The 25,830-nt window shown below is 51.5% G+C and overlaps 1 protein-coding gene across 3 annotated transcripts; it reads right to left on the bottom strand.

Moving 5' to 3' along the window:
* Positions 1-475: 475 nt before the first annotated feature.
* Positions 476-25,707, bottom strand: XRCC1 (X-ray repair cross complementing 1). 3 transcript variants are annotated; one of them, XM_003997708.6, is made up of 17 exons: positions 25,482-25,707; positions 25,039-25,131; positions 15,102-15,212; positions 6,470-6,628; positions 5,523-5,597; positions 5,322-5,427; positions 4,994-5,103; positions 4,807-4,918; positions 4,323-4,581; positions 3,908-4,024; positions 3,253-3,346; positions 2,986-3,118; positions 2,630-2,684; positions 2,398-2,537; positions 1,256-1,346; positions 793-868; positions 476-688 (listed from the first exon to the last, which is right to left on the bottom strand). In XM_003997708.6, exons 1-17 carry the CDS (start codon positions 25,530-25,532, stop codon positions 575-577), a joined length of 1,896 nt encoding a protein of 631 aa, XP_003997757.2. In that variant the 5' UTR covers positions 25,533-25,707; the 3' UTR covers positions 476-574. The 3 variants fall into 3 exon arrangements, with proteins under 3 accessions (XP_003997757.2, XP_006941246.2, XP_044902792.1); XM_006941184.5 differs by lacking the exon at positions 15,102-15,212; XM_045046857.1 differs by lacking the exons at positions 15,102-15,212; positions 25,482-25,707 and adding an exon at positions 25,331-25,454.
* Between the last annotated feature and the right edge of the window lie 123 nt (positions 25,708-25,830).

The following is a 25,830-nucleotide window of genomic DNA, read 5'->3' as shown; positions in this document are numbered from 1 at the left end:
GGGGGTCCAGGATTTGGGTGGGTTGCTTAAAATGCCCCTTCCTCTATTTTACTTCCCAAATGAGGTAATGTAAAACATCCCGGTGACAGTTATACGGCCACTTCTGAAAGCCCCGAGAAAGGGAGATGTCCCTGGCCCAGGGGGGCTGAGACGGACTCCCAGAGAAAGGCATACCTCATGAGCACCCAGGCCTCCAGCCCAGGGCCCACGAGGGACAAACAAGACCCAGGAATGGGCTCAGAGGTTCAGAACTTCAATTCCCTGCCACCCTAGGGGTAAACGGCCAGGGAGAAGTAACAGAGAGCTTCTTCCCGACCAACCCCCTGATGGAGAGCTACTCGTTCTCTCCAGGACCCCAGGACAGGAGTCTCAAGGTGGCCGAGACACCTGGCCCTCAGAGGGAAGGAGAAACCAAACATAAGACAGAAAGCTGGGAGCCTCTGGGAGACTTCCAAGTAAGACAGAGGGCCAGCTGTTCCCAACAGGTCACCTTTATTGAGCTCATCGTGTGTGCGTGCGCACACGGGTGTGTGTGCGCCTGAGTACACGCGTGCACGCACACGCGGCTCACACTTCAGGCCTGGGGCACCACCCCGTACAGCTGGTGGGGAAGCAACTTCCGCTTCTCGTTGCAACTGTAGATCCATCGGGGGCGGACGAACACCAAGGAGGGGTTGTCCATCAGGGCCTGCGGGGTGGAGTGGGGCGCACACGGGAACGTGTGAGTGAGGAGGGGACGGAGGGGACGCAAGGGCGGTTGGGTGGCCCTTTCCCTGCCCTGCCGGAACTCACCTCCTCAAAACTGGGGTCCCACTCCTGTGCCGTGATCACAAACTGGACCCGGTCGCTCATATAGTCCTCAAGTTCCCTGGCGGGAGAAGGAGGGAAGCAGAGGACTGGTGTCCCCTCTCTGGACATCTTAGCCCCCAACTGTTCTCCAAGGCCGTCCTCCCTCCCTCCTCACCTACATCTCCCAAGGGCTACCTGGGCACCCCCTTCCGTTCTCCCACGTGCCAACCTTGCCACAGCCCTAAAACCGAGGCCTCCCACTGTTGCTAATCCTTTCAGAAGGCAGGTCGGGGGAGCCTCATTTTAGAGAAGGGGATGGGAGGGGAAGCTATCTATCCAGGGATGCCCAGCAGAGCGAGCAGGGCCTGTGCCCACCCTGCAGCCCTTCACCTCCTCCACGGGCCCGATCGCTTTCCTTCCCACAACCCCTCCTCCCTACCCTTGCCCCCACCCCCTGGAGACTGACCCATTGAAGGCTGTGACATATCGGCTGAGCTTCCGCCGCTCGTCCCCAGGGAACTCCCCGTACAGGAAGAAGTGTTTGCCCTGGAAGAAGTCTGCAGGGGAGATGGTGGGAGAGCCAAGTGTGAGGCCACTGGAGTTTCAAAGCACCAGCCAGGAGCCGCAGAACACTTGGAGGCAAGACTGGAAGGCCAGTGGAGTGGACGGAGAGGGGTGTTTGTGAACACCCTGGCAGAGATGTCGCTCACAGACGGTTCCCAGTTGGGCAGGCCCATCAGAACCTTTCTGGAGCTTTTTTTTTTTTTTCCTTTAATGGTGAAAGACGAATTACTATTACTGCAATGTGTTTCTTACATGAGGTAAATCCCAGATGGGCAGGTGGCACTTAGCTAGCTCCGTGCGGTTAAAAGCTTTGTAGCCTGTCACTTCTTCACCTTGGCTGCCTCGCCCCTTTTCAGCCAGTGCCTTCTCTGGCTCTGACCTTCTGGATGCCTCTTTCCTTTGTTCCATTTTAGCAGGACTTTACAGACCATCAATTTGCTGATGCCACTTCTGGGGCCATGGAGGATCAAAGCGCTTACGTGCCCGTCACCCACAAGGAACCGGGTGGAAACGGCCTCTTCCAGTGGCCACCGACCCTCACCTCTGTTCAGGCGCTGGCTGCCCATCTTCTCCCTCCATTCTCCACTGGCCGAGGCTCTGACCCTTGCCCCCCAGCCTGCGCCCCCTGCATTCATGTTGGGGTGACAAACAGCAATGCCAACAGCACCCGGGTCCCAACAGAGATCGGTGCCCACATCGTCTGTGTGCCTGGGTGACATCCCACACCAACAGAACCGAACCCGGCGGGGGGGGCAGATGAGGGAAGTGCCGTTCGCACTTGGGTGGAAAGCCCTGGGCTATGATGGAGGTGGTCACAGCAGGAAGTCAGGAGGGGGAACCGAGAGAGAAGTCGCGGGAGGATGCCAAGCAGAAGGGAACAGGCCTAAGGCAACAAGAAGGTAGCAGAGGCAGGGACTGCGGGGGAAGGAGGTGGGGGGGCAAGTCACAAGTCTCGAGGAGCAGGGGGAGCAGCAGCAATCCCAGGGCTGGCGGAGAAGTGAGAAAGACCAATCCCACTTCGGGAGGCAGGGAGGGATTTCCTACCTGGGAGCTCCGGAACTGGCAGGTCAGGAGACTCTGGGGGACCCTCATTGTCTGTGTTCTCATCTGTGGATCCTGCATACGGGTCCTCGCCATTCTCCCCCTGGTCAGGGGGCTGCTTTTGCTCCCTCTGCTCGGCCACCCTGAGAGGGCCAACAGGGGTGGGGGAAGAGCGTGCAGCTCAGATCCCCTCCACCCGAGCCTGGGGCCACCCTGACCCCCAGCCCTGCTTTACCTTCTCAGCTCATCCTCAGTATCCCCAGAATCTTCTGCCCCATTGCCCAGTTCTTCTGCAGGTGGAAGCTTAGTCAATGCAAGGCACGTGCTTGGTAATCCTCCCTTCCAGTCTTTTGCCCAAACACAGATGCAGGCATGCCAACCCCCAAGCTCAAGGGCCCTCCAGATCCAGTTACCTGGGACCCTCAGCCTCCTCTCCCCCAGATCCACTGTCTGGGATCCAGCCCCACCTTCCTTAGATATAGGAACCTGGGTTTCCAGCTTTATTCTCCTTCAGACCCAGGAGTCCAGGCCCCCAGCCCCTTCTCCTCCCTAGACCCAGGAGTCCAGGGCCCTCCCCTCTCAGGCTCTGACCTGACTGTTCCCCCTCAGTGTCAGTATCTTCCCGAGGCCCTGGTGAGGCTGGTTTGGTCTCTTCTGGGGTTGTGGGTCTCTGGGGTGAGCTGGGTCCTGCTGCCTGAGGGGGCTTGGTTTTGGTCTGAGGGCGCTGAGGAGGGAGGGGACAGCACGGGCGTGAGCGTGTGTTCTCACAGAAGGCAGGAGTGGAGAGTCTGGGGTACCACCACAGACCCACGTCCTCCTCCCACCGCACCTCCCCCACCGCGACAGGGGGCATAGGACCTTTTGGGGGAGCTTGGGGGCTTCATCCCCGCTGCTGCCGCTGTGAGAGCCCCCTTCATCCTCACTGCTGGAGCTTGGCCCTGCCATGAGGTACCTAGGGGAGGAATCAGGCCTCAGATAAACAGCACATCCTGTCTTGCGGAGGGGTGCTCAGGAAGCCACGGGGACTGGCATTTGTGAAGCACTCAGGATGCCTCACCTTCCACCTTTGGAAGGGCCCCGCTGAACCTGTTTCAAAGACCTTGAGGCCACATTCACGGTTCCTTACGTGGCTGACACTCCAGGAAAGGGGCTCCCCTAGCTGCACCCTAACAGCTCCTGCTCACGCGGCATTTCCTACGTGCCAGGCACAAGAGCCTTTCGAATGCTGTTTCTCCAGGCTGCCATGCTTCTCACGCTCCCGAAGCAGACTTCACGGAGCCCTCGGGGACGCCAGGCGAGTCCTCTCTCCTCCGCAGTCTCGCAGCCCCCGCCCCTCCTCTCAGAAGCCTGCTGACGCTGGGCGAGCCCGCCCTGTGTTCTCCACGTACGGAGGCCCCAGTCTGATTTCCTTCCAGATCCCCAGCTCTGCCCGGCACGGGCCACGGGATGCGGGGCAGGAATGGCGTGTGCGCGCGCACGCGTGTATGTAGCCATGAATCCAGCGAGGCCTCACCTCCGGGAGGGCAGCCGCCGCCGCATTCGGTGACAGTCCAGCACCCACTCTTTCCGCACGATGCGGCCTCCAAGGCCTAGGACCTGGCTGTACTTGGGGGTGTTGGCAAAGGCACAGCTGGTGGGGGAAGAAGGAAGGTGTGGTCAGCCAGGTGTGGTCTGAGGGGCAAACGGGAAAGAGGGTCGAGGACAGAGGGGAAGAAAGACCTGAATAAAAGAGAAAGAGAAGGCCATGAGAGAAACAGAAAACGACATTAGGAGACCAAGGGACAGATGTAGGAATCAGAAAAGAGGCAGAAGATACAGAGAACGGAAGAGACACAGGCAGAGACGGGCAGACAGGAAGAAACAGAAAGTAAGATGGAGGAGACAGAGGGGTGGCGGGGAGCACGGCGGGGAGGAGGGCGCCGGCCTACATGAGGTGGGTGCTGTCTGGAGTCCAGTCTGGCCGATACTTGGCCCCCAGCTCCAGGGCCTTGTCCCGGAGCTCTGAGCGGAAGGGGTTCTGGAAGCCACTCAGCACCACCACCACACCTTGAAGGATCTTCCCCAGCTCCTGCGGGCCAGCTCGGGGCCCCCTGGGCTCCGTGGCTTCTCGGGTCTTCCCTGGCACTGTGCCTCGTGCTGAAGCGGGGACTGGGGTGCTGCTGGCTGGGGTACGGGTGGGAGCTGGCACTGGGGAAGCCAAAGAGTAGATTCACTTAGTACTGCTGGGACTAAACCCCAGCCCCTCCTCCCTCAGACCCAGGGCCAGGGGCCCCGGCCCCTCCTCCCGCAGACCCAGGAGTCTAGGGCCCCCAGCCCCTCCTCCCACAGACCCCAGGATTCCAGGCCCCCAGCCCTCCTCTCCCAGGAGGCAGGAACACAGGCCCCTGTGACAACAAGGAATCCAGGGCTCACATTTGGGTCTCTTGAGGGCAGGTGGTGAGGGCTGGGCTGATGCTTTGCCGGGCATCTTCCTTTCTTCTTGGTTCAAATCCAATTTTCTCTTCCCTTTGGGGGACTCCTGAGGCTGAGGGGTTGGGATGAGTCGAGGCCTGTGGCTTCTCCCCTCCTTCTCCATCCCACCAGGGTCTGATAATCTCACCTTGGAGGCGCCGCCCACTGCCCTGGAGACTGGAGAGGCCGAAGAGGCGGCACTAGAGGCCTGCAGTGTAGCAGCTGCGTAGCTGGGTCCTGCTGGGTCGGTGGCTGTGGCTACAGAGGGAGAAAGTGGATCCAGGGTGAGGGGGCTGGGCCCTAAGACCCTTCACCTCCTACCCATGGGGCAGAGCGTTGTTCTCGTAACGCGGTAGTGATCCAGGCCCCCAGCCCCCTCCTCCCTCAGACCTGGGAGCCTCTAGCCTCCTCCTCCCTCAGACCCAAGTCCAGGTTCCAACCCTGGACTCAATGGGGACTCATGTTTCCGCACTCACCGGGGGATGTCTTATTGATCCGGCTGAAGAAGAGGGCCCCGGGTCTCAGGGAGTTAGCACCCTCATCCTCCTCCTTCACGCGGAACTGGCCAAGCTTGGTCACCTTCTAAGGTCTCACAAGGTCAGTACGGTGAGTGGCTGTTGGCAGGTGGGGGTGAAGAGGTAGGGAGAGGGCTCCGGGAGGTGGTGGGCAGAGCTTACCTGGGGTGAGGCCTCCACCTCCTCTTTGTCTGGGGGGCTGTGAAACCGTATAAAACTCAGGCCATAGGGGGAGTCCTGGGAAAGGAGGGTGGGAGTCACGAAGTGCGGCCAAGGCAGAGCCCCTTGGGGAAACCCCCTTCTGGCTCTTTCCCTCCTATGGACACACATGTCTAGGGAGGTGCCCAGAGGACAATGGCGACAATACAGCATCAAGCTGGCAGTGAGCCCTAACTCTGGGCCAGGTGCGGCGACAAGCCCTTTACGTGCATCAGCTCCGTCAGCCTCAAAGCGAGTGACAAAGGCTGCCGGTGTCCAAGCGAATCCTCTCCCACATGCTCAAATTCCTGACTACAGAATGGGAGGGAGCACTGTGCACCGCTTCGGGAGCACAGAACTGCTCCAGGCTCTTTCCCGCTCTACCGGCTAGGGGAGCCTGGATGACCGGCCAGACACTCCCAAAGACAGGTCCATGGGTAAGAAGTCTACCTCTACTGTGTGGTGTCATGATATACTTGAGTCTCTTTGGTAGCACAGCTTAGCATCCCTAACCCACAGCAACCCTATTAGGATCAGGAAACTGAGGCCAGAAGGTTAAGTCACTTGCCTAAGGTCACACAGCTAAGAAGTGGTGGGCCCAGCGTCAGACCCCGGATCCCATGATGGTAACTATTAGACTACTCCTCTAACAAGTCAGCAGCCCCCCTTCTCCTCCCCTGAGGTCCTGCAGTCTGCCTTTCTCAGACATCCTCTAGGAAATGAAGCCTCACCTGGGAGAAGGATCGCAAACCCACTTCAGAAACCTCCGGGACCCAGCCGCCTCATAATCCCCCAGGGAGACCAGATGCCCCGTCCTCCCAGCTCAGTCCTCTGGGATTCAGTGTTGGCCCCTCGCCCCTCTCCTTGCCCAGGACCGAGGACCCTGCACCCTCAGCTCCCACCCCAGGTACCTTGCTGTAGGGCTGGCTGCAAACGATTTTGACGCGGTCCCAGCGCTTCTCAGCTGCTGCCCGGACCAACTTGTCGGGCCCGAAAATGCGAACGCGGTTGGGGTTTGAGCCACTGCGGCTCTCAGAAGGGGACATGAAAGACGAAGTGACCAGCAGGACCTGGAAGAAGGAACATCGAAGGAGAACTAGGGCTGACTGATTTCAATGACACCTCCTAGTGGCTGGAAAAAGAACAGGGGCCCAAGTAGGGGCTAGGGAGGCCAGATCCAGCCTGCACCTCAACGTCTGTCCCTTCCCTTGCTTCTGGGCCTCCAGTCACTTCCTCCTGACACAGGCTCCAGTGAGAGCCCTCCACTGCCAAGTCTGAATGAACCTCCTCTAAATTCTTTCATAGAGTCTTCTATATCCGGCCATAGAGCCAGCTACACCACCTAAGGAACCTCCAGCACAGAATAATCCTAACGACTGGCCTAATTTTCTTTTTTTTTTAATTTTTTTTTCAATGTTTATTTTTTTGGGGGACAGAGAGAGACAGAGCATGAACGGGGGAGGGGCAGAGAGAGAGGGAGACACAGAATCAGAAACAGGCTCCAGGCTCTGAGCCATCAGCCCAGAGCCCGACGCAGGGCTCGAACTCACGGACCGCAAGATCGTGACCTGGCTGAAGTCGGACGCTTAACCGACTGCGCCACCCAGGCGCCCCTAAGTTTATTTATTTTGAGAGAGACAGAGACAAGTGCAAGTTGGGGAGGGGCAGAGAGGGAGAGAGAGAATCCCAAGCAGGCTCCGTGCTGCCAGCACAGAGCCGGACATGGGGTTTGAACTCATGAGATTGTGAGATCATGACCTGAGCCGAAACCAAGAGTCAGACGCTTAACCAACTGAGCCACGCAGGCGCCACAAAGAAAATATATTTAATAGTTTAAAGAAATAAAGGGAGCTCCATCATGACAGCGTGATGAAGGGACAAAAGAGAATCAAACGGTCCAGGCAGTTTTGAAAAAGAGTGGGAGAGCTGTGTGCCCAACACTAAGGGGTGAACCAGGATTGGTCCAAGCAATCCAATTCCCTCTGCCAACGGCTGCTTGGGGACGGGCACATGACCCAATCGGCCAATGGGATGGTAAGAGGAAGGGTGCTGGGGGCTGCTAGGAGAGATCTTCTTTCCTCAACACGGAGAAACAGGACGGAAGAGAGCCACTGAATTTCTGCCATTCTACTTCCTCCACTTCCTGCTTTGGGTGCTACTACATGATGGATGGAGCAGCAGCAATCATTTTGTAATCCCGCAGGCAAGTCCAAAAGAAACAACAGGTGCCAACCGAGCCCCCTCCACCTCCGACTGCCAGATCAACTGTGGGTCTGCCTAATGCCGTACTCCCCTCCTCAGGAAACGATAAATTTTCTTACACAGTGATCCAATTTGAGGTGGGTATATTCTGTTTTACTTAGTGTCTTCTCACGGACATGCCGTGAGATTTGTGAAATCAGAAAACAAAGCCTTTCGCTCAGGAAAGCATGGAATCTATCGGTCTCTTTGTGCTCAGCTCTGATTATGAAAAGGAAACAACAAAGACAAGGCCGGTTATACAGAAGGAAAGCCATCTCCCTGGCCTTGAGTTGTTTAGCAAAGGGCCCGATTTTGAGCTGACAGGGGAGCTGAATTTACCATTGAGTAACTACGGTGAAGGGGCAAGGTAAGACTGTGGTGGGCAGCTGTGGTCCGCACTCGGAGGTTCATTTCCTCAATACAGGCTCCTCCCATTCACTGTAAGGCAAAAACAACTCTAGCTGTCCAGACTGTTTTATTATCCAACACTGTGTTTGAGGCTCTGGGGTTAAACCTTTATTCTCTAGACTGTTTTAACCTCGAAAGCTTATGTATCTCCCTTGTAGAATTTGGAGAGGGAAGAAAAGAACACATTGATTTTGTAGAAAGTGGTATCGGTTATGACAGTCGGGGCCTTACGCCTGATTTGGACAGGCGACACCAAAGTGGACCAGCCCTGCTCTGCCCTTGAATTTCCTTTTCTTCCTTGACTCTTCCAGCCCTACTTGGTCTCTGGGTGGAAGCCAAACATCACAAGTCCTGGAGTCTTTAATTCAGTCCTGGTTAGGAGTTACTCTTGGGCATAGGCATTTTCAGACTTTGAAAAGATAAAGCCCTGAGTAGCCATTTCATCTTGCTAGATAGAGGGCGAATAATAGACATTCACCTACACAGATACGATAGAATTTTAGCTAAAAACACACTTCCTCAGTTGTCATCGTTATAAATAGAATGTTGATCCAAATCTCTATGCCAAGAAGAACAGAGAACTTTTCTTAGTAGTTCCAAGGACCGCTGACTTTGTTAAAACAGTTACTGGGTGGCAGTAACCCAAGTGGGGGTTTTAGACTGGGTGACTCTAGTGATGAGGGAGCCTCTGTGAATAAACCCAAACCTAAGCCAGAATCAGAAAATTAAATGCATACACAACGAATCATAAACAGCGGACTAAATTTCTCAAGTCTGAGAGAATGAAACTCAAGAACAACTATTCTAACAGCTACCAAGTAACTAGATTTTTCCAAACGAGGCAATCGTTTAAAGCTACAGCCAGTTAAGTCATTTCTTCGGTTTGCTTTGGCATCTTCTCTACAAAAACCTCTGCTTGGGGCGCCCGGGTGGCTCAGTCGGTAAAGCGTCCGACTTGGGCTCAGGTCATGATCTCGTGGTCTGTGAGTTCGAGCCCTGTGTCAGGCTCTGTGCTGACAGCTCAGAGCCCGGAGCCTGCTTCGGATTCTGTGTCTCCCTCTCGCTCTGCCCGTCCCCTGCTTGCTCTCTGTCTCTCAAAAATAAATAAACATTTAAAAACAAAGTTGTGGCAGCAGGAGCTAGCTTAATTATAAACAACAACAACAACAAAAAACTGCCCTAGCCTGCCCACACAGCACTCCTAATCATTTTCAGTTTGGGCCCCCGATTTGCATGGTTTGCTCAAATAAACTGGCCAAAATTCAACGTGCTTCAGTTTACCTTTTTACAACTGAATATAACCTTGAGAATGAGAATGTTTGCTAAAGGACACCCTCGCGTTTGTGAAAATGTACCTCACAGATCAGAAAAAGCGCTTGATTAAAGTCCACACATGTTCACGAAAAAGCTCTCATGAAAGCAGGTCTGGAAAAGAACATCCTCAACTTGACAATGGACATGGGTAAGCCAGATCTCCAGCGGACATCGTATTTCGTGGTAAAGACTCAACACTTTCCCCGTACGATCAGGGGCAACACAAGGATGTGTGCCCTCACCAGCTCTATTTGACATTGTACTCGAGATACTAGCCAGGGTGAGAAAATGAGAAAAAGGAAAAACAAAAGCATAAATGTTAGAAAGAAAGCTATCTTTATTCACATACAGTGTCACTATCTTTGTTAAAAAAAAAAAAAAATCCCCAGGGATCTACACAAATTCCATAGGATTCTCCTACAAGAATTAGTAACTCAATTTAGCAAGGTCACAAGACACAAGGTCGATACACAAATATCAACTGTGTTGTTATTATACTATCAACAACTGGGAAATGACATTTTTTTAAAAAATATAATTCAGGGGCGCCTGGGTGGCCCAGTCGGTTGAGCAGCCGACTTCGGCTCAGGTCATGACCTCGCGGCCCGTGAGTTCGAGCCCCGCGTCGGGCTCTGTGCTGACAGCTCGGAGCCTGGAGCCTGTTTCAGATTCTGTGTCTCCCTCTCTCTGACCCTCCCCCGTTCATGCTCTCTCTCTGTCTCAAAATTAAATAAACGTTAAAAAAAAATTTTTTTTAGAGTATAATTCATTTTTTTTTTTAATTTTTTTTTTCAACGTTTATTTATTTTTGGGACAGAGAGAGACAGAGCATGAACGGGGGAGGGGCAGAGAGAGAGGGAGACACGGATTTGGAAACAGGCTCCAGGCTCCGAGCCATCAGCCCAGAGCCTGACGCGGGGCTCGAACTCCCGGACCGCGAGATCGTGACCTGGCTGAAGTCGGACGCTTAACCGACTGCGCCACCCAGGCGCCCCTAGAGTATAATTCAAACAGCAGCAATAATTAGGCAAGAACCAGTAACAGATGAGAAAACTCGTGACTACACGTTTGTGCAGAAACAAGGTATTTATATAGCCTCAAAGTATTTCCCTAAACGATACTTATTCATTTCCAAAGGGCAAGACAATAATTTCACAGTGGCCAAACCTGGTCCTTAATAAAATGACCCAAGTTAACACCATCAGTGTTAGAGCAGCTCAACAGCGTGTGCTCTGTGATCCGACGCGCTGAGAGCGCAACATCCCCTCTGTGGTGTTCGGGCCAAAGCTGTATGACCTAAATTTCGTCATGAGGAAACGTCACACAGTCTGTACAATGAGTGATATTTTACAAAGTCACTGACCTCTACTCTTCCAAAACGTCAACGGCATAAAATACCAAGAAAGTCACAAGAACCGCTCCCAGGGAAACGAAACCAAGCAGACATGACAAATCAATGCAATGCATGATCCTGAATTTTCTTCTGCTATTAAGAATGTTACTGGGATAATGAAGAAAATCGGAAAAAGGTCTGAGATCAGATGGCAGAGGACTAGATCAACATTAATTTCCTACCGTTAATAAATGTACTGAGGTTAAGAGAATATCTCTCTTTTTAGGAAACATCCGCTGTTGTTAACAGGAATAACATGGGCAAATGACTTTCAGTTCAGTAAAAAATACGTACATATGTGTTAACATTTGAGAAATCGGAGTGAAGATTATAGGGGAATCCTTTGTACTACTTTTGTAAGTTTTCTATAAGTCAGAAATAAACTTACTGACAAGCTGGTTTAATAATGGACATGGAAATAAATGTTAAAGATCTAGAATAATCAAGGGACTCTTGAAAACCAAAGTTGGAAGTCCAACACAATCTGATTTCAATATTTATCATGAAGACAGTGGGGTACTGGCCTAAAGATAAACATACATATCAATGAAACAGAATAGAGAGTACAGAAATAAACCTACATATCTATGATCAATTAATTTTCAATAAAAGAGCCAAAACAATTCGGTAGGAAAAGAAAAATCCTTTTTTTTTTAAAGATTTTACTTTATTTATTTATTGGAGTTCATTTATTTTGAGAGAGCCAGAGGGTGAAAGAGGGAGGGAGAAGCAGAGAGAGAGAGAGAGAGACAGAATCCCAAGCAGGTTCCATGCTGTCAGTGCAGAGCCCGACGTGGGGCTCAGACTCCAAATGGTGAGATCGTGACCTGAGCCGAGATCAAAAGTCCGAGGCTTAACTGACTAAACCACCCAGATGCCCCTAAAGATTTTATTTCTAAGTAATCTCTACACCCAACGTGGGGCTCAAACTCACAACTGAGATCAAGAGTCACATGCTCCACTGACAGAGTCAGCCAGGTGCCCCAGGAAAATCTTTTTTTTTTTTTTCTCCTTTCTTTAGAGTTAAAGTAGCAAAGTTTTTTGTTTTTGTTTTTGTTTTTTTTAGCAAAAAGTGACAGTACACTCCAGAGACAGAGGAATGGGCTGACCCAAGGATGGGTGCCTGGAAAATCTTTTCTTTTTTAGTATTTTCAACAAACATAAAAAAAAAAAAAAAAAAGGAAAAAAGGACCTTGTCCTCTACTTCATACAATATAAAAAAAATTCATTTGAGATGGATCAGAGATCTAAATGTAAAATCCCTGGCTGGCTTAATCGGTTAAGCATCCAACTCTTGACTTCGGCTCACGGTTCATGAGTTCGAGCCCTGCATCAGGCTCTGCACTCATAGTGCAGAGCCTGCTTGAGATTCTGTCTCTCCCTTTCTCTCTGCCCCTTCCCCTCTAGCTCTTTATCTCTCTCTCAAAATAAAACAAACAAATAAATAAACGTAAAATCTAAAATTATAAAGCTTCTAGAAAAAAAACACGGAAGATGACAGTAGGCAGAATAACAGCACCCCAAAGAGGGCCATGTGCTAATCTCTGGCACCTGTGAATATGGCAAAAGGGACTCTGCAGATGTGATTAAGTACCTTGAGATGGTGAGATAAGCCTGGGTTATCCAGGTGGGCCCAGTGTCTTCACAAGGGTCTTTATATGAAAGGGTGAGGGGCACCTGGGTGGCTCAGTGGGTTAAGCACCCAACGTCAGTTCGTGGGTTTGAGCCCCACGTCAGGCTCTATGTTAACAGCTCAGAGCCTGGAGCCTGCTTCAGATTCTGGGTCTCCCTCTCTCTGCCCCTCCCTGCTTGTGTTCTCTCTCCCTTTCTCAAAAACAAATAAATAAACATTAAAAAAAAAAATTAAAAAAAATAAATAAAGGGCAAGGCCGGAGAGTCAGAGTCAAAGTGAGGATGGAAACATATTACAGTATTGTGGTTGCTACCTTTGAAGATGGAAGGGGCCACAGGCCAAGAAATAGATATGCATGTGGCTTCTAGAAGCTGTAGTAGGTAAGGAAATGGATTCTCCCCTAGAGCCTTCAGAAGGAACTGTCCTGCTAACACCAAGAGTTCAGCCCCCTGAACCTGATTTTGGACTTCTGACTTAGAACTGTGAGATAGTAAGTCTGTGTTACAGTTTTAAGCCACCGAGTTTGTGGTCATTTGTTGTAGCAGCAATGAGAAATTAATACAGGGACTATCATCATTACTTTGGGACAGGTGAATGTTTTTTATAGGACACAAAAGGCACTATGCAGTAAGAAAAAAAAAAAGAAAAAAGAACAAAAAACCTTGATCGACTGGACTTCATCAGCTTCTGCTCATCAAAAGGCACTGTTAGATAATGATCATGATGAGCACTGAGTGATGTATAGAATTGCTGAATCATTACACTGCACACCTGAAACCAATATTAAACTGTATGTTAATTATACTTTAATACAAGAAATTTAAAGATAATGAGAAGGGGGGAGTCTGCAACATAAGTATCTGAAAAAAAAAAAAGATGGAAAAAAATAAACAAACCCATCATTAACATCCATGACAGAAAGACAGCCCAATAAAAAACAAGAAAAAGACTTGAATGGACACTAAACAGAATAAGATAAATGAAGGGCTAAAAAGTACACGAAGGGTTATACGATGTCATTACTTGCCAGGAAAATACAAATTAAATCCATATTAAAGTACCACCACCTGCCATATGAATGGCTGAAATTTAACAAATTAAAAACTCTGGCAACATCAATATAGGTAAGGATGTGGAGGAACTAGAACTCTCTCATCTACTGCTGAAGGGAATATAAAATGGTACAACCACTTTGGAAAACTGTCGATATCTAAGAAGGTTAAAACCTACATCTACCCTAAGACCATGCAATCCCACTCTTGGGTATTTACCCTAAAGAGATCACCATGCAGAGGCTTGTACGAAAACGTTCACGGCAGCTTTATTCATAATAATCAAAAAGTGGCCACAGCCCAGATGCCCATCAACAAGAGAATGGAGGAAGAAATCATGGTCTCTGCCTACGGTGAACACTACTTAGCTGACATGCCATAGGGAAGAATCTCAAAAAACGGGACGATGAGTGAAAAAGGGCAGCCACAAGAAAAGAGTATAAACTGTGAAATTCCATTTGTAGGAAATTTAGGACAGGCAAAGCTAGCCCGTCGTGACAGAGAAGAGACCAGAGGCTGCCTGAGCTGGTGAGGGAGTGGGTTTGGGGAGTGAATGCAAAGGGGTGTGAGGGACCTTCCAGGGCTGTTGCCCTGTGTCCTCATTTGGGGCCAGTTACACAGATGTACACAGCTGTCAAAACACATTGACCTGTACATTAAGATCTGTGCATTTTAGGGGCATCTGGGTGGCTCAGTCGGTTAAGCATCCAACTTCAGCTCAGGTTGTGAACTCACGGTTTGTGAGTTCAAGCCCCGCGTCGGACTCTGTGTGGACAACTCAGAGCCTGGAGTCCGCTTCTGATTCTGTGTCTCCCTCTCCCTCTGCTCCTCCCTCGCTCATGTGTGCTCTCCTTCTCTCTCTCTCTCTCAAAAATAAACATTAAAAAAAAAGATCTGTTCATTTTATCGGATGCAAAATATACTTCCATTAAAAACCATTAGTCACTGTAAGAAAAATCCTCACCTTGTAGAAAACTGGTTTGTTTACTTACAATTATAAACTTGCTTTTTCAAGTAGGTTTATTTCTACCCCAAGACATTCTGTGAATTAGCCAGCTGGCTAACTATGATCTCCCCAGCCCAGCGCTAATGAATTTAACCAGTAACAAAAGATCGTGCCAACTCTTAAAATACTTGTAATAGAGCAAAAGGCATTCCTCCTTGTAAACATTTGCGCGTATAAAGTGACTAACAGAGGCATCCCAAACAGCACGGAATCTCAATTTGCCAGGACATCTGTGAGAACCTCTGGGACCAGAGAAAAGCAGTTCTGCTCTCAAGCAGCGACGGCCTCTTAGAACAGACCAGCGCCTCTGGCTGTTCACACCACCCCGATGCGCACTTGGGTGTCTGTGCTGGTGCGCAGTGGATCACCTGGGTCTGCTCCTCCAGAGGCGGAGGGCAGTGTGACTCATCTCCACCTGGGCGGGGGGGGCGGGGAGCAGTGACGGGGGTGCTTGGGGCAGGGAACAGCGTGGGGCCCATCTCAAGGCCCTGCTTACCTCGTAGTCTTGCTCCCCAGCCCCTCCGGCCGAGCTGCCCACCAGCACCTCCACAAAGGCCGAGCCGTCATTGCCGATGTCCACGCTGTGTATCTGTTCCTCCTTCTCCAGCTGTGGGAGGGGGAGAGCCCGCCGTCAGTGCCTGCTCTGCCTCTGGGCTCACTGTGGCACTTCGGGAGAGGGACGACCCCCTTCTGGGCTCCTTGCAATGTCGACTCTGTGACACCGTGGAGGCCAGGGTGAGTGGGGCCACCGTGTCCCCCGCACGCGGCACAGGGCATGGCCCAGGGTCGGAGTTCAGAAAATATTCACTGGGGGCGCCTGGGTGGCGCAGTCGGTTAAGCGTCCGACTTCAGCCAGGTCACGATCTCGCGGTCCGGGAGTTCGAGCCCCGCGTCGGGCTCTGGGCTGATGGCTTGGAGCCTGGAGCCTGTTTCCAATTCTGTGTCTCCCTCTCTCTCTGCCCCTCCCCCGTTCATGCTCTGTCTCTCTCTGTCCCAAAAATAAATAAAAAAAAATAAAAAAAAAAGAAAATATTCACTGAATGAAGGCGTAAGCCCCTATACTTGTTCTCCCAACTCCTCCAGACTCTGCCAGATAGGTGTATAACGTGCCACCACGGAGCCCTCCTTGGTAGCACCTGCCAGAGTTACAACGTCATTCGAATAGTCACACACACTGGGCGCCTGGGTGGTTCAGTGGATTAAACACCCGACTCTTGGCTTCGGCTCAGGTCGTGATGTCATGGTTTTGTGAGTTCGAGCCCCACATCGGGCCCTGCGCTGGCAGCGTGGAGCCTGCTTGGGATTCTCTCTCTCCCATTCTCTCTCTGCCCCTCCCCCACTCATGCTCCCTCTCTCTCTCAGACTAAACAATTTCTATTTTATTTTTAAAATATTTTTTAATGTTTATCTTTGAGAGAGAGAGAGCACGTGTGTGTGTGTGTGTGTGTGTGTGTGTGTGTGTGTGTGTGTGTTCAAGTGGGGGAGGGGCAGAGAGAGGGAGACACAGAATCCGAAGCAGGCTCCAGGCTCCGAGCTGTCAGCACAGAGCCCAACGCGGGGCTCGAACTCACGAACTGCGAGACCATGACCTGGGCCGAAGCCGGACGCTTCGCTTAACCGACCAAGCCACCCAGGCACCCCTAAAATTTTTTTCTTTTTAATCATGCACACAAATGGCACGTGTGTCACTCTTACCCCCAGTCACACAGGACTCCATGGATGCTCCCTCAGGGTAGGAGCCCAGTGTGGTTTTGCTCACCACTGACTCCTGGGTTTGCATCCCAGCTCTGTCACACACTAGCTATACGACCTCGTCATGTAACCAACCTCTTGGAGCCTCGGTTTGCTCATCTGTAAAATGGGGATAATCACCAGACCCAAGGTTATACACATGAAGACTAAGGCCACACTGCACAGCAGGTAGTAGGCGCTCTACCCCTGTCAATCAGGAGGCATTATTAGTCAACGCTGGACAATTTAATTATGTGCTGAAAGAAGAAAAGAGCTACCCGTAGGAGGGCTTCCTGCAAACGTTCCGCTATTCCCCGCTGACAGGTAAAGCACACAAAGCCATGTGGGGGTGGAAGGCAGTTAGGAACGGCTGAGGCAAGTCTTCTTTCCAGTTTGGGGCTCTTTTATTTGGCTCCTAGAGTGACAAGTTATTAACAACACTCAAAGGTACCTAGGCCACCACCCCCAGGATCGTCTGACGCTCTAGTCGGCTCTATCACCCCCAGTCAGGAGGTCGCCCAGACTTCACCTACACACTGCTAGAAATAGGGACATCACTACATGGGAGGAAGGAGCCTGGCCTTGGGGGAGGCAAGCCTGGGTGCAAATCCAGCCCTGCCGTTTCTAAGCTGTGCAACCCTGGGTGACGCGCAACCTCTCTGAGCGGCAGTTTCCTTCTGTGGGGGATGGGCGGGCCGTCATAATAACCCTCCTCCTGAACGGGGCTCAGATGACTCAGAATAACAACCACAGTAACACTGGCAGCAAACATCTAAGTGCTCACGTTGCACCAGACACGTCACGCATGTGTCTGTCTTCTCTCCTCACAACGGCTCTGCCAGGCAGGGGCTATTATTATCTCCATTTAACACGTGAGCAAACGGAGGCAGGAAGCGGTTACGTAACGCCCCCCAGGTCACACAGCTGGCGAGTGGCAGAGCGGGGCCTGGAGCCCAGGCAGGCTGGCTGGCGTCCCACACGTGCGCCTCCACCACATCACAGGCGTGTCGGAGAAAGAGGCGGTGCTGCGGGAAGGGGCTTCCCAAGGCTGAGCCAAGCTGGCCTCTTGCCTTTCCAGCTCTGAGTCCTGGGACAGTGTGTGGCGCTGCCCAGGAAGTCCCAGTCTGACTTCTCAGCCTCCTGACACACCGGGTGGCTCTCCTCTGGCCACGCGGGCCTTCCTTCTGTGCCAAGAAGAGGCCAGCTCCTTCCCACCGCGGGGCCTTTGCACCTGCCATGCCCCCTGCCCAGACCACTCTCCCCTCAAACCTTCCCACGGCCGGCTCTTTCCATCATTCAGGTCTCTGCTTAGATGTCACCTCTTCAGGCCAACCTAAGTAGGCTGGCCCCTCACCTCCTAACCAGGTGCTATGCTCTACCCCCAACCCTGCTTTATTTTTCTTCAGTATCCCCACTCAATATTATGTACGTAACTACACTTTTTAGTCCCATTTGTCGCCCATCTGTTTCCCCCCACAGACTTTTAAGTTCCACGAGGGCAGACACGAGATCTAAGCCACCCCCCACTGTGTCCTGAACACCAAGGACAGGGTCTGGCCCTTCCCAGCTCTACTTACTTAGTGCTGTGTGAGCCCGGAGCAAATAGTTTCATTTCACCCCTTGTGCCTCAGTTTCCTAACCCGTGAAATGGGGACGGTAGCAACTTCTAACTCAGAGTCGTGTGAAGGTTCCAGTGAGGAACACACACAAAGCCCCTTGAACGGTGCCTGCCACAGAGCAAGTGCTCCATAAATATCAGCTGCTACTGCTACCTCGATACGCGCCTGGTGGACAGATGGACAGATGGACGGGAAGCCCCTACTAACCACCTGCTGAAGGAACAGATGCCCCCTGAATCGTAACTCGGGCTCTGCCCTTCCTGACCAGGTGGCTTTGGTGAGGCATTTGCCTCAGTGTCCCCATCTGCCACAAAGGGGTCATCACGGCCAACACTTTCAGATTCTCACTGCGTGCCAGGGGCTCGGTGTATTAGTCTCCTGCTGCTGCTGTAACAAATTACCACAAACTTACTGGCAGAAAGCAATACCTCTTACAGATCTGGAAGTCAGAAGTCTGAAATTTGGTCTTACGTGGGCTGAAATCCAGGTGTCAGCGGGGCTGGGTTCCTTCCGAAGTTTCTATGGGAGAATCTGTTTCCTTGCCTTATTTCCAGCTTCTAGAAGCCACATGCATCCCTCAGCTTGTGGCCCCTCCTCCACCCTCGAAGCCAGCAACAGCATCATGCTGACCTCTGTTTCTATGTCTACATCTCGTTCTCTGGCTCTCCTGCCCCCCTCTTGCCCTTATAAGGACCCTTGTGATGATATTGGGTCTCCTTGCCCCTCAAATAATCCAAGCCAATCTCACCGTCTCAAGATCCCTAACTTGATCAGATCTATAAAGTCCCCTTTGCCGTGTTCAGTGACATATTCACGGGTCCCAGGGATCAGGATGGGAAATCTTTCTGGGGCCATTATTCTGTCTATCACGGCTAGCTAAGCTCTCCCTGGGCCAGCCATCACTCCTCACAGCCACCTTAGAAGGAAGGGTCTGTTACTATCCCAGTCTTACAGATGGGGGAACTAAAGGTCAGAGGTCAAATAAATAGCTCACGTCACATGCAGCTAATGACTAGGAGAGAAATTTGGAACCCACCTGCCTGACTGTAAACCAACACTCCTTCTCAACTCCCCTATTTTAACCCTTGAGGTAAAAACTCAACATCTTTACCTCTCCCACACGACAAAGCACAAGCCCCTATCTATATCCTGAATGAATGATGTTAGTTGCATACATCAACTACCTCTACTTTAAACATGCACACATACTCCCCCGTATGTCTTCTTCTTTTTCTAAAAATATTTATTTTTGAGAGAGACAGAGCACAAGGGGAAGGGCAGAGACACACACACACACACACACAAACCAAAGCAGGCTCCAGGCCCCGAGCTGTCAGTACGGAGCCCCAGATGGGGCTCAAACTCATGAACCGTGAGATCATGACCTGAGCTGAAGTCGGATGCTTAACCGACTGAGCCACCCAGGCGCCCAGTATTTCTTTTTGATAAAGAATTCCAGACCCTAGTGTTTACACGTGGAGACAACCCAAATGTCCATCAATTTCTGAATGGATGTACATTGTAGGGTATGTCCACGTAATGGAACAGTGTTCTTGTAGAAAGACATGGGAGTAATGATGCACGCGACACGGAGGAACCTCAAAAACGTGGTTCAGTGAAAGAAACCGGACACAAAGGCCATAGCGTGTGATCCTATTTATGTGAAACGTCCGGAAATCTACGGAGACAAAACGTAGACCAGCGGCTGCTGGGGGCAGCTTGGGGAGAGGGGAACTGGGAGTAAATATGGAACGGTTATGGGGTTTCTTGTGGGCACTGAAAATGTCCTCAATTAATGGCAGTGATGGCAGGACGCTGTCAAAATGCCAAAACCACTGAACTGTATACTGGAAATGATTAAATGGTGAATTTCATGTTACGTGGATTTTATCTCAAAAAAAAAAAAAATGACTGTTCAGGGTCAGTGGTTAGGAGAAGGGCTTAAGCATTAACTGTCTGTCCTCTGAGGCCAGGTTCATGTTCACCTCTCTCAGGAAGAAGACCTAACTCATGACAGTAAAACAAATGCAGCTGGGAAGGTTCACAGAGTTCCTGAGAGACACTGTGTTAAAAAAAAAAAAAAAAAAAGAAAGAAAGAAAAATGTTCCAGGGCGCCTGGGTGGCTCAGCGGGTTGAGCATCTGACTCTTGATTTCAGCTCAGGTCATGATCGCAGGTCATGGGATCAAGCCCCGCGTCAGCCTCTGTGTTGAGCACGAAGCCTGCTTAAGATTCTCTCTCTCTCCCTCTGCCCCTCCCTGTTCCCTCGCAAAACAAAACAAAACAAAACAAAACAAAACAAAACAAAACAAAACAAAACATCAAACAAACAGGTTCCATGTCCAAGAAAGGTAGTGTTATGCACCATTTAAAGGAATAAGGTAGAGGCACCTGGTGGCTCCGTGGGTTAAGCATCCGACTTTGGCTCAGGTCATGATCCCTAGGTTCCTGGGTTCTAGCCCCGAGTCGGGCTCTGGGCTGACAGCTCAGAGCCTGGAGCCTGCTTCAGATTCTGTGTCTCCCTCTTTCTCTGCCCCTTCCCTGCTCACGCTCTGTCTCTCTCTCTCTCAAAAATAAACATTAAAAAAAAAAAATTAAAGGAATAAGGTAGAACTTTGCCCAGTGCCAGCAGGTCTCCAAAATACATTGTCATTTGAAAGAAAGCATGGGGGATAATAGTGTCCATACTAGGCACTTGGTGGAAGAGGTGGATATTAACGTGCTTGTATGTACACAGTGACCCAGGAGGGCCATGTGAGAAACTCCTAACAGTGGTTGCCGGCGGACAGAGCGGGAGGGGGTGGAAGCAAGCAAGGAGAGGGAGGTGTAAACCCTTTTGTGCCCTTTAAATTTCGCACTGTATACACATGATACTCATTCAAAAAGTTCAGCTAATAAAAGGGCAATGGATGGGGCCTCCTGGGTGGCTCAGTGGTTAAGCGTCCGACTTCGCCTCAGGTCATGATCTCACGGTTTGTGAGTTCGAGCCCCGGGTCGGGCTCTGTGCTGACAGCTCAGAGCTTGGAGCCTGCTTCGGCTTCTGTGTGTGTCTCTCTCTCTGCCCCTTCCCCACTCACACTTGGGCTGTGTCTCTCAAAAATAAATAAACAAAAAAAATTTTTAAAAGAAATAAAGTCCAAGGGTTATCACCAACCATGGAGCACCATACAGAAATGAGGACGAACCATCCACGGCTACACCCACCCACAGGGATCAAAGTAACAAACAGGATGCTGAGTGACAGCAGCCAGACACAGACGTCTATACTGCGTGCTTCCATCTATGTACAATCCCAAACCAGGCCACATGAATCTGTGCGGTTCAAAGTCAGGGATGGTGGTTACCCTGTGGGGGGCGGTGACAGGAAGGAGTGCAGGGGGCGATGGGGGGCTGGGCACGTTCTGTTACCCATGTGGGGGGGGAGCACCTAGGTTGTCGTGTGTGAGGGTTCACTGAACCGTGTGCTTTGCTTTACACGTCACACAAATAAAAACCAATTTGAAACACCGTGGGGGCCAACTGAGTGGTTGGAAAACCACTGAGCAACAAAATCCAAACGTGTGCCACCCTGTTGTTGAGCATCTCTCTGGTTTTAATGTTTATTTATTTTTGACAGAGAGAGAGAGACAGAGTGTGAGTCGGGGGAGGGAGGGAGAGAGAGGGAGACACAGACTCCAAAGCAGGCTCCAGGCTCTGAGCCATCAGCACAGAGCCCGACGTGGGGCTCAAACTCGCAAAAACCGTGAGATCATGACCTGAGCGAAGTCTGACACTTAACCAGCGCCCCTGTTGAGCATTTCTCTCAAAGAGCGCATGTCAGTGGGGCACCGGAGCAATCTGGACCTGGTCCCAGCCATCCCCTCCGGCCCAGGAGCGGTTAGCCAAGAAGTCGAAACTCCCCTCCCGGGAGCAAGTTATCCACGGAGCCTCCTTCAGCTGCCGCAAACAAAAAAGGTGTGTGTGGCCGTCACGAGCAGAGGGTTGAACCCTGTGTGGCAATATCCAGATGTTGCATCATATTGTTTGGAGGAAAAAAAACAGGGGAGAAGAACGTGCCACAGATCAGTCTACGGGCATCGGTCTCCAGAAAGTTCTGCCTTTTTCACTTGCTTGAAAAGACCCAAAGTTACCATGAATCTGGAGTCGCCCTGCATCCTGGCAGTCGCCGAATGCGGTCAGATTTCCCGAGGTGTCTCTAATGTGGCTGGTGCTGTGCAGCTTGCTCCTGTACTCGCCCCCCCGTGCTTTAATTCTCAACACGGACACCAGGGTTCTGTAGGAACCGAAGTCCGACTCTGCTCCTCCTCTGCTCAGAGCCCTTCAGTGGCTCCTGTCTCGTCCAGAGTAAAAGCTGAAGTACTTAACGGTGGCTTTCAGGCCTTCGGTGTGTTGGGGGCCCTCCACCCCCACCCCATTAGCTCATGTCCCACCTGCCCCCCCCCCACCAGGCTAAATCCACTGCACCCACACCAGCCCCCCTGCGGCTCCTCCGGCACGCCAGGCGCCAGGCCGCCTCACAGTCTGTGTTTCCTCCCTGGATATTTACAGCTCACTCTGCTCAATGTCACCCTCTCAGGGAGGCCCTCCTGGATCCCTGTTAAAATAAAAACCTCCTGCCACTGCCTCCTCCTCCAGCTGCAGCATTCTCGTTCCTCTTGATGGGTGAATTTTCTTCCACCATCTGACATGTTAGAAAAGTTAGGTCACTTTTCCTACTAACATGACAGCTCCACAGGACTGACATATTTGTGTCTTGTCCTGTCCCCAGGACCTAAAACAGTGCTTGGCCTACAGGAGGTGCTTCATAAAAAATTACTCAATGAATGAATGAACATAAGAATCCATTCACTCCTGGGGCGCCTGGGTGGCTCAGTCGATTGGGCATCTGACTCTTAATTTCAGCTCGGGTCATGATCTCACGGTTTTGTGAGATTGAGCCCTGTGTCGGGCTCCACACTGCCAGTGGCAGCCCGATGCTGACAGTGAGGAGCCGGCTTGGGATTCTCTCTCGGCCCCTCCCCCGCTCCCGGTCTCTCAAAATAAACTTAAAAAAAAGAATCCATTCACTCCTGAGTCTATAGGTCCTGCCCCTGTGCTGACAACTTCCACACCTCTGTCTCCGGGTTCAGTTCCGATTCCTAAGTGTCTCCTGAGTACCTCCCCTTGGATGTCCCAAAGTCACAGCACACCAGACATTCCACCTACAGGTTCCCAAGCTGCCCCTTCTCCGGGTTTCCCATTTCGGTGACAGCTGCAATACCTCCCTGTCTCCTGGACCAGAGAATCCTGTGCTTTGCTCTGGCCCCTCCCCACGTCGTGTCTCTTCTGCCTCTGGTCTCTCTGCTCCCACTGCAACTGGGGTATAGACTGGAATGTGATTCTCCTGGGGTCACCTGATCCTCAGAGGGCCCAGCAGAATCGTCACCCAGTAATAAAAACATGAATCCCTCCCTTTACACAAACATCTACATGTTGATGGAGCACTTGTGCAGACATTATGTCACCGAGTTTTCACAATAACCCTGGGCTTAGATCTCATTATTCCCAATGGACGGATGAGAAAAGATGTTCAGAGAAAGGCAAACATTTGCCTGAGGTCACAGAATGAGTAAGAGGGAGAGCTGGGGACTTGAACCCAGATCCCAAGACTGGATCGTGAGCAACCTGTACCTCTCTCAGTTTAAAGCATTGGCTCTAGGCCAGTGGCATAACCTCCCTGGGCCTCAGTTTCCTCATCTGTAAAATGGAGGTAGTAACAGACTCTAGGTCATGGGGTTTTTATGGATTCAATGACTTAAGCCATGTGTGGAGTTCAGAACGGTAACTGGCAGTTGTAATGTTGAATAAATATTAGCTCTCATTATTATTATTACTATGTTAGATACTTAGATGTTTCAACTAAAATCAGAAAGTCTTAGAGTCTTACTTTTCCTGGGAAGAGAATCCTCAGCCTCTCTCTAATTCTTAAAAGGGTCTGTGATCCAAAACTTTTTTGGAACCACTGGGCAAGAGAGAGACTGAGAATATGTCCACCACAATCACGAAAGCCTTGCTCCCCAACATCCCTCCCCAAACACCCCTCATTCAGAAGGAATATGGCCAAAATCAAGAAAGCCAGCGTATGAACACATAGCAAGTGTGACAAGGTGGCTCAGAGCGCCCACTTGGGTTCGAGTCTTAGCAAGCTATTTATTGATGGTGCTAACGGCCCCTGTGAGATCACGCAGGTAAAACACCCAGCCCAGGATCCAGCACAGAGCAGATGCTTCAAACACACTCAGCTCTCTCCTTCCACTAGCCCGTTTAGAATTCTGTCACCACCTGGGGTCAAACCACCCTTTTTCCTCTGAGCCTCCCTCCAGCTTCAGAGTCTGGGCTGAAGGTTGGGTGAGAGCACGTACAAAAGCACTCAGAAGAACCTGGCAAGCATTCCAGAAATGGTGCTTAGACCGGCCATTTCACTTCTCCCCTCTCTGTGCTTCAGTTTTCCCATCTCTAAAATGGGGTTGATTGGGGGCGCCTGGGTGGCTCAGTCGGTTAAGCGTCCGACTTCAGCCAGGTCACGATCTCGCGGTCCGGGAGTTCGAGCCCCGCGTCAGACTCTGGGCTGATGGCTCGGGGCCTGGAGCCTGCTTCCGATTCTGTGTCTCCCTCTCTCTCTGCCCCTGCCCCGTTCATGCTCTGTCTCTCTCTGTCTCAAAAATAAATAAAAAAAATGTTAAAAAAAAAATGGGGTTGATTGGCTTACATGATCTTCCAGAACACCTTGCAACCTGGAGCCCAAGGACTTCAGAAGGCAAGATACATGAAAACGATTCACTCTGTTCCAGGTGAGGAAACTGAGGCTCAGAAAGCAGAAGCAACCTACCCAGGCCACACACTGATTCCTATAGTCACCCTAGGCCTAGTCCTTGGACCACCTTTGTTCTCTGCCAAGGGGCACAGCCATCACACTGCCCATTTTGCAGGTAGGGAAGCTGAAGTCCAGAAGGCTTAACCCACTGCCAGTTGACTGAAGAGCAGTGTCTGGACCCTGAGTGTCCAGACTCCTACTAGGAAGGAGACAGGGGGAGGGCAGGATCACCTGGAGCACCACAGAGATGGTCTTCTCGCCTGCCTTGGCTGCCCGCCATTTTCGGTAAGTGTCCGCCTTGAGAAGGTTTTCTGCACAGTGGGTCTGCAGAGAAGAGTAGAAAAAGGAAAGTAAGGGTACAGGGATGAGAGCTCGGTCCCCAGCTCTCCAGAGCCCTCTGCTATCCCCCAGCTTTAAAATTCCCCGTTAATCCCACCACACTCTGCTTGAGTCCCGTATAACATTTTCCCCTGGAAGCTCCCCACTTCCTCCTGTCCTCTCCGCAAATTCCCCCATTCCACACCTCTGCCAGAGTTCCCTTATAGCCTCCTGGAATTTCCCCTTGACCCGCCGTGGACTTCCGTGAAGTTCCCTTTTACACTCCCAAAGTTCTCGCAGTGCCCCCGCGGGGATTCCCTTACGTCTTCCAGCCTCCCCCCAGGTCAGTTCCTCACCGAGTCCTGGCTACTGCAGGACACCACATGGCGGAGACGGATCTCCGGCATGTCAACGTCTTGGGCTTCGCCAGGCGCGAAGGATGAAAGAAGTCCGAGTTTGGGGGGAAGCGAAGAGGGGGTGCTCCCTGCGCGGGCTAAAGTGCGCAAGCGCACAGGGCTCGGGCCTTTCAAACCGCGGCGCGCCGGCGCTCGCGTAAATACTGCGCAAGCCCAGTCGCGCCTCTCGGGAACGGGGCGCTTAGTCCCCTAGCAACCGGCTTTCCTCTAAGCCCCGCCTCTCCCCGGCCTCACCACTCTCTAGCCCCTCCTCCCGGTGACGTTCACTCCTTGCTTTCTGGGCGCCTGG

Source organism: Felis catus, chromosome E2, assembly GCF_018350175.1.
Source record: "Felis catus isolate Fca126 chromosome E2, F.catus_Fca126_mat1.0, whole genome shotgun sequence".
NCBI lineage: Eukaryota > Metazoa > Chordata > Mammalia > Carnivora > Felidae > Felis > Felis catus.
This window is presented reverse-complemented; position numbering and strand designations above follow the sequence as displayed.